This window comes from Erpetoichthys calabaricus, chromosome 16, assembly GCF_900747795.2.
Source record: "Erpetoichthys calabaricus chromosome 16, fErpCal1.3, whole genome shotgun sequence".
Taxonomy (NCBI): Eukaryota; Metazoa; Chordata; class Cladistia; order Polypteriformes; family Polypteridae; genus Erpetoichthys; species Erpetoichthys calabaricus.
Genome location: NC_041409.2, coordinates 65,961,184 through 65,973,188, shown reverse-complemented (window position 1 = coordinate 65,973,188; position 12,005 = coordinate 65,961,184). Strand labels below are relative to the sequence as shown.

General features: G+C 36.0%; 1 protein-coding gene across 1 annotated transcript in view; it reads right to left on the bottom strand.

Annotated features, from left to right (window-relative positions):
• The window catches only part of angel1 (angel homolog 1 (Drosophila)), a 36,910-nt gene continuing 24,905 nt past the window's right edge, over nucleotides 1–12,005 (bottom strand). The window contains exons 7-10 of the mRNA XM_051919977.1: nucleotides 10,413–10,523; nucleotides 9,921–9,984; nucleotides 9,286–9,449; nucleotides 1–912 (exon numbers count right to left, since the gene is read on the bottom strand). Of these exons, the coding sequence (XP_051775937.1) occupies nucleotides 752–912; nucleotides 9,286–9,449; nucleotides 9,921–9,984; nucleotides 10,413–10,523 (500 nt within the window). The 3' untranslated portion in view covers nucleotides 1–751. The remainder of the gene's footprint in view (nucleotides 913–9,285; nucleotides 9,450–9,920; nucleotides 9,985–10,412; nucleotides 10,524–12,005) is intronic.

The following is a 12,005-nucleotide window of genomic DNA, read 5'->3' as shown; positions in this document are numbered from 1 at the left end:
TAAATAAATAACCAAACTGTTGAATTTCTAGTTTATTTGTACATTAGTATATACAATATAAACATTTCAACTTGGCACATTCCAGTCACACAGTGACATAAGAGCACAGTGGATCTTTTCAGCAATGATAAAGAAAAACATGCAACTGTCAATAAAAGAGTCACACCTGCAAAATCATGTCAGAAATTGTCCGAACATTACCAATAAGTTAAAGAACCAGACTAAAGAAATTGCTATAAAAGTTTCAGAACAAGGAAGATTTTTTTTTGTCAACTGTGTCTTGGTCAACACCATAACAAAATTCAGTTCCAAGGAACCAACTGCAAATTAATTAAAATAAGTATATTATCCTTAACAAAATCACTGCATTTAAGTATCTTAGAAATTCCAATTCTGTGCTCTCGTACACATATACTGTAGATGGCCCAGTGTCAATCAGCAGGCAGACAACTTACTTTTTAAAAAGGCTCAATAAAGGAAAGCAAACTAACATTTAAATACTAAATTTTGACCAAACAAATCAAATATGCCAAACTTATATCTGGTAAAATTTTTGTAACATGAAATAGGTATTCAAAATTTGCAATTTACTGGGTTTTACGTGAAAGTACCCGTTACAAGTTGCAGTGAATAAAGACTACACTTCATTTTGTGAGGTGCATGATTAGTATGTACTGTAGTGAGCATCTGAAAGAGGGTCACCAACAAACAACTCCAGTGGCACACAGATGTTCTCCTGAGTGTTTCTTTTTTAAAAATAAATAGTGTCCCAACAAAATTTGGCTAGAAGACACAGGTGATCAGAAGAGTACATTTTGTTTGGTAATCCATTCATTGCCCATAGATCTTCTTCACTGAACAAGGTGAGACGTCCAAGCAACTTGAGAGGCCCATCTTGCAGGTGTCTTCGTCCTACTTTGAGTGAAAATACATGAAAATGACCACAGTGTTCCTTGGCATTACAGCTGCCCACTAAATAAAGTGTCTAGATATTTAGCTCAGTTCCAGAAACTCTGCCATTCCTGCCTACACCTTTGGCTGTGCATTTATACTGTATGCAAGTGTAATAAGAGATTTCTGCATGCAAATCTGCAACAGCGTTCATGTTGTTTAAGAACTAAATTAAGCATTAAGTTGTGTTACAATTTGTCATATTTAAATATTTTATAAAAACCCAGAACATGTTTAAATATTATTTGCTGTTTATGCCTTCATACTGCATAAAAAGAGAATAGAATAATAAACTACAAAAAAATTGAGTATTAGATTTAATGAAATAATCTGCCATGATAAGGTATCCCATAACAAAACAAGTTTTAATTTAATTATTTTAAAATTAATTTTGGAAAATAGAATTAGAGTAGCTAATTTACTTAAATAACAAACAAAGACTCTGTAATGGATAAAGCAGATAACAGATAAACAATTAAAAAATGTATTTACAATATGCAAAATGCTGCAGCCTAAGCATAAACAGGTATACTTTATATCCATATGCAAATATAGATTTGAATTGATAGAGAATTAATATATCTTAATTAATATACCACAGTAAATATAACCCATAATAAAAAAAGTCACTGATTTAGGTTTAAAGTGGTTTTAAACACAATTATACACTCTGTTCTTGTCGCATTTACATATTCACGCATAGATTTAGCCTGTAGGTATACTGTATACACAAATAAAAGTGTTTACATTGTACTGTGAAAACCTAGACACTATGAAGAATGACCTGTAAGACAAACCACTTCCAAACAGAAACATACAAAGGCAAACTATACACCAAGGTAAAACGGAAAGTCAAGCTGACCATCTTTCATATAACTAAGAATCCAGAGATTCTCTGGATACAAAGAAAAACTGGAGAAGGGGTATTGAGGATTACTGCACCAATTATTATTCATTTTGGTAAACAATATTTAAATATGATGATAAAAAAAGCACAGCTCCATTTATTTCAATACTTTATCTATATGCTGTCTTTTAGAATTCACGAAGCTATACACGGTTTGGACCTTATCTCCTAACCAAGCCTCCTGGAGAGGGCCAAAGAACCAGAAACTCCACAACAGACAGCAGCCCCGTGTTCTTATGATGGGCTGGTTTGACGTGCAATCATTTTAATTTGTTCCAAAAATATGCATTATAGACAAAGTGTTATAACAATCAAACATAAGTTTCAGTGAAATAAAATTAACAGACTTCGAAGACTGTTCATTCAGAAATATAATCAATCCCATATATTCTAGAAACAATTAAGATTTGAAATAATACCTCACACTAAAACCCCCAACTTCATCCAATACAGTGAATTAATCTATATACTGTATAAATAAAAGTCAACGTATGTGTGTGTGTGTGTGTGTATGTATGTTCCAGCATCACTTCCGAACGGAAGTGATCACCATCTGCTGTCACATTGGTATTTAGGGTGACATAATACTGCTCCATTTGTTTCCTTTGATTTTTTACTTTTACACAAAAATAAGAGCAACTTTTTGCAAACATCACACAGCAGATCAACAGTGATATTGCTGTTTTCCAAACAGAAAGAACGTGTGAGGAGAAGGAAGAAGAAATCTATATATATAAAAATAAATGTATGTGAGTGTGTGTATGTATGTATGTATGTATGTATGAGCATCACTTCTGAACGGCTGGAGCGATTTTCATGAAACTTGGTACACATGTCTCTCATTGGTCATCTTAAAATACTGTAGGGTGAAATCAACCCTAACCCACCCCCTTCTGGGTAGGGTGGGGGGTGATCTTGCAGTCATGTATGCATGTTATCATCTAGTTGACACTCAGAACGACCACCAGAGGGCGAACTGGAGGTGACTACCAGCATTGTTTATATTTGAGCACCACCGCGCCCCTGTTGCTTTTGAAATTAAATTGAGTTGGCCAGTTCCGAGCGACAACTGGATGATAACTTACATACAAGACCGCAAGACAAGCACATTAGTGAGTCTTCATTGTTTGTTAATTTATTTTTATTTTTTAAAGTTGTGTTTTTTTTTTAATAATATTTTTCTCAAACAATTAAAAAAAAAAAAAACTTTATTTTCCTCCCAGGCAACACCAGGTATTTCAGCTATGTTAGCTAGTTAGAAATAAAAAGAGGCACACTGTGTTATACAACCTCTTATTAATTAAACCGATAGTTTAGCAGAGACACTGACAACAGCTGAGCAGACTTACTTTAGAATAGCTTTAATGGATTAATGCCAAATTCTGAAGACGTTCGGTACAGTTCCACACAAAAAAATTGACTTTTTTCTAGTTTTAGATAATATGTGAGCTTCCCATTGAGCTGTGCATTAGGATTCTTTCAACTGAGCAAAATCAGTCAATGCACTAACAATGTACTGTAGGAAATTTCAATTTATCACCAGATAGTTTAAGCTTATTTGAAATAACTCCAAACATTGCTGAAAGAAGTTTGCAATCATTGTAAATCCCACACTATCAGATAGATTAAAATCTTAAAGGTTTTAATTTTAAACAGTCCCAAATCATATGTCTGTGCTACCTAGCATTTCTCACATGTACGGACAGTCCAGTCCCTGATATATTTTAGATAATTTCAATTTGGATAGGTGTGTCTGGTGTACAATTTCCAGTTGAATTACAACATGCGTTGCACAAACTGATAAAGAATAAATGTTGTGAATTATCGAATTTTACTCTTTGCCTGTGAAACTGAGAGATGGGGTCTCTTTCTCAGCAATGTTGAATGTGGTCTAACATCGGGCACTTTGACAATAGTTGATAAAGTCTGGAAACACTGTCAATAGAAACACTTCTAGTTAACATACCCGAGTGAGAGAATTGGTGCTGCATTAGGGAATTTAGACAAATTACTTTTTACAAAGTTTCTAACTGTGGATGTGTTAAAGGAATTCAATATTTACAAGCAAAGCTGATCAAAAGGGGCAAACACATTATCAATATAAAGATCACTGAAGGTAGAGATACCTATTGTCTTCCAAGTCTTAAAATACTGCATAGTTGAAGGAGGGCTCAGATGCAAAGTTCTCCTGTAATACAACATCAGACAGCAGTTTCTTTTTATTAAAATGTTTTCTATTTTGATAAATTACCAATAATGACTGGAACTTGAGAAGAACATAAAGAGAGGACAATCATTGTGTGCCTTGGGATTTTTTTTGGGTCAGAAAAATGTGCCAACACAGAAAAAACAGGTGGAAAACACTGCTCTACCTACACCTTTGCTCCAGGCACATTAAAAAAGATCTTTGTAGCTGCTATCTCACTTAAAAACTAACACAGTGCACTACTTGGATGGTTATGTTGTGCTCTTTGCATAAATTAGTGAAGATACTGCAAAGTGGAACAATGGGTTGGATGTCATTATATTAGAGCAGTCAGCACTGTAAGCTACCTGGCAGGCCGGTGAGTTATTTGGTTTTAGTGCCACTCAAAGAGAACTTATTTAGCACTTAAGTGATATGAATTGAAATTGATCTTCTTAAAGAAACATGACATGTTTATAAAAAAAAAAAAAAAAAAAAAAAAACCTTCTCAGCTTTTCTCTAGCGTTGTCTTAAGACTCCCCTCCCCACCCCCCTACACTTACGTCAGTATGTATAAATCAGGAAAATGAACACCAGTGCTATGTATTGAGATGTAGTGTACTGTTGTGAACGACATAATGCAAAATTTTAAAACTTTTAAATGAACATATTTTCATTCTTATTTCATAAAATTTTTAAAGGTAGTATATATAGTGCATTCGGAAAGTATTCACAGCGCATCACCTTTTCCACATTTTGTTATGTTACAGCCTTATTCCAAAATGGATTAAATTCATTTTTTTCCTCAGAATTCTACACACAACACCCCATAATGACAACGTGAAAAAAGTTTACTTGAGGTTTTTGCAAATTTATTAAAAATAAAAAAACTGAGAAATCACATGTACATAAGTATTCACAGCCTTTGCTCAATACTTTGTCGATGCACCTTTGGCAGCAATTACAGCCTCACGTCTTTTTGAATATGATGCCACAAGCTTGGCACACCTATCCTTGGCCAGTTTCGCCCATTCCTCTTTGCAGCACCTCTCAAGCTCCATCAGGTTGGATGGGAAGTGTCGGTGCACAGCCATTTTAAGATCTCTCCAGAGATGTTCAATCGGATTCAAGTCTGGGCTCTGGCTGGGCCACTCAAGGACATTCACAGAGTTGTCCTGAAGCCACTCCTTTGATATCTTGGCTGTGTGCTTAGGGTCGTTGTCCTGCTGAAAAATGAACCGTCGCCCCGGTCTGAGGTCAAGAGCGCTCTGGAGCAGGTTTTCATCCAGGATGTCTCTGTACATTGCTGCAGTCATCTTCCCCTTTATCCTGACTAGTTTCCCAGTCTCTGCCGCTGAAAAACATCCCCACAGCATGATGCTGCCACCACCATGCTTCACTGTACGGATGGTATTGGCCTGGTGATGAGCAGTGCCTGGTTTCCTCCAAACGTGACGCCTGGCATTCACACCGAAGAGTTCAATCTTTGTCTCATCAGACCAGAAAATTTTCTTTCTCATGGCCTGAGAGTCATTCAGGTGCCTTTTGACAAACTCCAGGCGGGCTGCCATGTGCCTTTTACTAAGGAGTGGCTTCCGTCTGGCCACTCTACCATACAGGCCCGATTGGTGGATTGCTGCAGAGAAGGTTGTCCTTCTGGAAGGTTCTCCTGTCTCCACAGAGGACCTCTGAAGCTCTGACAGAGTGACCATCGGGTTCTTGGTCACCTCCCTGACTAAGGCCCTTCTCCCCCGATCGCTCAGTTTAGATGGCCGGCCAGCTCTAGGAAGAGTCCTGGTGGTTTTGAACTTCTTCCACTTACGGATGATGGAGGTCACTGTGCTCATTGGGACCTTCAAAGCAGCAGAAATTTTTCTGTAACCTTCCCCAGATTTGTGCCTCGAGACAATCCTGTCTTGGAGGTCTACAGACAATTCCTTTGACTTCATGCTTGGTTTGTGCTCTGACATGAACTGTCAACTGTGGGACCTTATATAGACAGGTGTGTGCCTTTCCAAATCATGTCCAATCAACTGAATTTACCACAGGTGGACTCCAATTAAGCTGCAGAAACATCTCAAGGGTGATCAGGCGAAACAGGATGCACCTGAGCTCAATTTCGAGCTTTATGGCAAAGGCTGTGAATACTTATGTACATGTGCTTTCACAACTTCTTTATTTTTAATAAATTTGCATAAATCTCAAGTAAACTTTTTTTCACGTTGTCATTATGGGGTGTTGTGTGTAGAATTCTAAGGAAAAAAATTAACTTAATCCATTTTGGAATAAGGCTGTAACATAACAAAATGTGGAAAAAGTGATGCGCTGTGAATACTTTCCGGATGCACTGTAAATACAGCACTGGATGTGTATGTACTTCTTTAGGTATACAATGAGTTATTGTTTTGTAATGTTAAAATTAAATAAATAAAAATTACATAAAATTGCTGCCCTGACCAAAGCACTGCTGGCCCTGGATGCGACAATATTTTTTAATGCATTAAACAGGCCACATTAATTACAAAAATGAATGTGTTAGTTTTGAGGAGGCCAGGGAAAGTTAACACTATTTAATGTTTAACTGTAATCTCAAACAGTGAGCTGAAGAATTGTATTGAGTTTTATAGCAGAGCCTTTGTAACATGACATGTAGTGCCTTCTTGGGCAGCATTTCTTAGCAACAGTTGTGTACATGCTATAATCTTACCAACAAAATACTGAGGTTACAAAAAAACAGTGTGATACACAATATTAAATACAAACAATACTTCTCAAACTAAAGAATTTATCTAAAACATACATATGATAATGCTGTATAATAAAATATAATAAAATGTTTAATATTCAGAATATATAAATAATAAAATTTACCAATGACAAAAAAAAATTAACGAGATGTCTAAGATTTTTTGGTTCTTAATATTATCCTTCCTGCACTGCAAATAAATCCTGAAATTTCATACAGTATGATAACTGTAAATAAAAGAGTCACAGACTCATTAAAATCCAAATATTTCCATAGTTAAAGAAACAATGAGTTTGCATTCTTCCTTCAGAAATAATCATTGCACATCTATGTTTTTTATGGAAAGAGGGAAGTGTTGGATACTGAGGTTAAGCCTGACTCTTAGCAAGGAGGCATCTGGGCTAAAAACAGCTCTAATGAAAATGACAAAAACCTAAGAGTATATGTTTTACCTAATTACACAAAGCCTATAAACAGAGGGGGGTAGTAATGAGTTACATTTACTCCATTACATTTACCTGAGTAACTTTTTAAAAAAATTGTACTTCTAAGAGTATTTTTACTGCACCATGCTTTTTACTTTTACCTGAGTACATTTGTAAAGAAGAAACACTACTCTTACTCCGCTACATTGGGCAACACTTGAATCATTACTTTTTTTCCATTATATATGCTATATTTTTGCCAGAGAGAAGTCGCCAGTGGATCTACTGCATGACTGTTTCACCAATCAGACGTAGCAACAATAATCGCATGACTACGTTTCACCAATCAGACGTAGCAACAATAATCACATGACTATGTTTCACCAATCAGACGTAGCAACAATAATCACATGACTCCGTTTCACCAATCAGACGTAGCCATGAAGTCACACAACCACACACAAACTTCCTGCATCTGCAGCCTGTGAGAGACTTTTAGTCATGCGGGGATCCTGTTCACTGCTAAATGGTCACAGCTTTACTGCAAGAACCTTGAGAGCCAACTCCTACTGAAGCCTAACCATCACTTCACTGAGTAAAGAACAAGAATGTTTTAACCAAACATGGACAGACACAGACAGTCATGGTAAAGTGAGACTTCTTGTCCGTGCACAAGCTGCCTTGTTCTAATGTTATTTTCTATCAGCTGTGCTATTTGGAGGGCAAGTGTGTGACGATGCTAGTCCCCTACAGACTCTTTTCTTTTCTCCTTTTCTTTGATTCCCCCTTTTTTTTGTGCTGACCTGTATATATACACTCCCGTCTCCGTTAATCACATGCCGCAGAAAGCCAATGAAGCAATTGAGAATGACTGCACCCGCACGTGCAGGTGTGACTCGCTCCAACTACCTCATTAACTCTCTGTGGTCATACAATTGCGCCTGTGGAGAGTAACATGGCTTTATGGATTTGAAACTGGCCTTTTTTTTTTGAAGCTGCGGACCCGCCTCACCATAAAGTGAATATACAGTATTATACTGTCAGTGTACAGTATATCTTGTCACTGTAAGTAGTTTGCACTGAAAAACAGAATTCGAACTTTGTGTTATTTGTGCATCTTTATTTTGTAAAGATGTTATTTATTTGTACTCATTTTTTATTTTATTATTTGGAAATAGCAGAATTTGCACATTATTTTATATTTTTGTCTCTTATTACAACATTTCTAAAAAATAAATCATTTATTATGTTCAGTTACTCAGTACTTGAGTAGTGTTTTCACCAAATATTTTTTTACTCTTACTTGAGTAATTTTTTGGATGACTACTTTTTACTTCTACTTGAGTAATATTATTTTGAAGTAATGCTACTCTTACTTGAGTACAATTTTTGGCTACTCTACCCACCTCTGCCTATAAACCACTGGACAAATGCTCCCATAGGACAGGTTATTTTTTTCACAATTACCACAAACTATTTACTTTGCCTATTTAACATCTTACACCTCTGAAAGCAAGATGTGATCCAAAGCATGCAGTAGAGTATCTTGCTCAAGCTGATGCTTCAACATTTCTTTATGACTGACTGAACTCTTTATTCTTAAAAGGTTAAGTTAATTACACAGACAAAAAAGGATCATTACCTGCAGCCCCTTCTTTGAACCTATCATATCCATTTTGCACCCCTGTCCACCACAATGCCAAACTTTGCAGTCAACTAGCCTCTACCAGTGAGGCAACTATAAACCCAAACATTGGTTCAATTGTGGCCAAGCCCAGGAGCCAGGTCTAGGGTAAGCAACAGCTTTGTTGCAGGTACCCCAGATCAAGAAAATATGGTAAGAGGCAAAGAACAACTGCATTAGCTTAAATTGTAAACATACTGCACACCTGTTTTCATTTCTTAAAGTCATGTTTCAGAATCTTTCTTCATAAAAGTATCCCATTTTATCCAGTGACAACCTCAATGGAGCACTCATAATAATAATAATAATAATTCATTACATTTATATAGAAGAAATGAATAAACTTCAGAGACAAAATAATAGTAGGATATGCTACAGTTATCTCACCTCCATGTTTTGGATCATTGACTGGCTCAGCTGAGTAGAAGATGTAGTCAACAGTTGCTCCTAACCCAGTGTGAAGGGAAGTCACCTCAGGCTTACCTGTTTCTAAATCATAATGGCTATGCACAGACTTCAGATTTAGATTATGATAAAGCGTACCACCAATCCTGAAAATAAAATGATAATACAAATTAAAATTGTTTAACACATTTATTGCTATGTGAGAACTGACTGAACATTTCTTTTTAAATTAGTATCATACAGATAAAACAGTCAAAAAAACAATGAGATGTGCTAACATTCAGTCTTGTACTACACAATTTTTTTTCGTTGTTATTAACATTACATTAACATATTTCGAATGTTATTCGTGACTTATACTTCACCCCAACACTGTATTAGTCTAAAAGGTTATTTAAAGGGATCCCTTGATAAACATTTTTCTCCACTAGTAATTCTAATCACATAATTATATTTGGGGAAAAATGGATTCCTCCAATTCACTTTGTTTTGTTGGTTAATCTTGCGTTACAACCTGGAGACAAAGTGTTGTTATTTGTTCTTCATTTTATATTGGTAAATATATTGGCAGATATTTTCCTTCTCAAACCCATAAAATTAATTTTGTTTCTCTTTACCTTGGAAAGAAAACCTTTGACTCAACATTAGCACTTTTATCATAGAACCAGTTCTCAGGAGGCACTAAAAAAACACAGAAAGATACCTTTAAACAATAAACCCACACAATTTGAGGCACATATTCCAAGAATAAACAAAGACACCTTTCTAGACAACAAATAACTGACTATATTCATTGAGTAAGGTTTATGTAAAATATAAATAAACCAGCTTTAAATACCATAAAAATACAGTAACTAATTTAAATATTCACTCATGGATTTCATTTTAGGAGAAAAACTCACAATTTTTCAGACTTATCAAATACGTTTTGTAATAATAAATGCCTATTAACACAGAGAGACTGTGGCAAACAAAGGAAGATGCTCATTTATTTATTTTTGACTCACCAATGAGATTGCAACAGTCTGTGAACGTCATGAGATCTTAGAAAATCTACTAATTGTCTATTCAGATTGTTAAAAAAGAATGAAGGAAGGGCTGCAACTCACCTGGCCTAGCATCTGTCACACCTGGTATGAATTCGAGGGCCTCTGGCCTAATACAAGCAGGAGGACTGTAGCGTAAACCCCGCATAAAGCAGTGACTGTAAATGCGGTTATCTGTTGAAGGCAAAAAGCAGGGTCAAAAGGAGGCAATTTAATAAAAAAACAACACTGTTTTCTCAAATCCCCCTTTCGCTCAACCATCAAAGTGTTTTCTCAAATCCCCTTTTCACTCATTCACAGTTGGACATAATTTCAAGATGTTTTTGAGTTACAGGTCTAAAGTTTACATGCTATATCAAGTACTCATATTCAATATCATTTACCATTGCCATAGCCTAATATATCTGGATCTACCCCACCAATGCCTGTCACTTAACTAGTATGACACCCAAACCATTCCATCTTGCCATCAGATAATTCAAATGGTGGTTACATGCAGCTACTTCAGGCTATGTCTGCCAGGGATATGTGGGTCAACCATCCACAAAGCCCCTGAAGGCAACCAAACCTCTAAACTCTCCTCTCTCTTCTAGGAGTGGGTCTCAGTAGAGATTCTAGTAGATTAAATTAAGAATTGTAAAAAGTGAGATAACAAATATAAACTGCCAAAATTAGGTTTTTGTACTGGTTTGGTAGACCCATTCCACATAATACGCTCAGCAGACCAGCAATATACACAAAAACCTCACAGAAGATTCTCTGCTATTCAAGATCAAAAGTTAAAAGTCAAGAAGCTTTGGGTATTGAGTAAGGCTGAGGATGACCTAAGTACACACCAACACAACAGAAGTACGTGCTGATGGGAATAAAGTGGCCTAGTTTGCCCAACGGTGCATGCTAGCAAATGGACCCATCCTGAAGAAATTTACACTGTGTTTAGACGATCTAGTGAAGAAACCACTTGTTATTATTTACCTTGCATAAACATTATTTACCAGAATATATAAAAACATTTGCATTACCTTACATGAACTTGCCATTTGTATACTGGAAAAAGTTGCAATTGGAAACAATTCGTCCCTGGCATCTCTCATGAGGATACTGGAAGCTATCCCTTTTTGCTTTTAGAATTAAATATTATTCTATAAATATTCAAATGATAGTCTTTTCCATTTGTTAACTACTCTTCTATCAAAGGCCTCTCCATTTTATTTCTTTAAACTTTACTTTCACACTGTTTAAGTGTAACTGTTTTGTTGCGGCTGAATAAACTAATATTTAAATGATGAATTATAGGTCAATCTAAAAAATATCAACTTTTTCATGCATCTCCGAACTGGAAAAGAACAACTGCAGCATCTAACTATTCATAAACACAAGAAGATCTGAAAAGAAAGCAAAGCAACTGAATGCACTTGGTATTGTGTGTCTTGTCCTACCTGTCGCGATGGGGCTATGAAAATTTTGTGGTGAAGAAGCCTTGGTGAAATTGCGTGTGATAGATGAAACACATTATATGCAGCTCTGGGTGCTGGCAGATATCAGAACATGTAAAGTCACTTCCAGTCACTGTTTTACATAAACTGGGACACTGTTAATCTTAACTCGATTTCATAAACTAAACACGTTAATGGATTAAGTGTCGGACTGTAATGA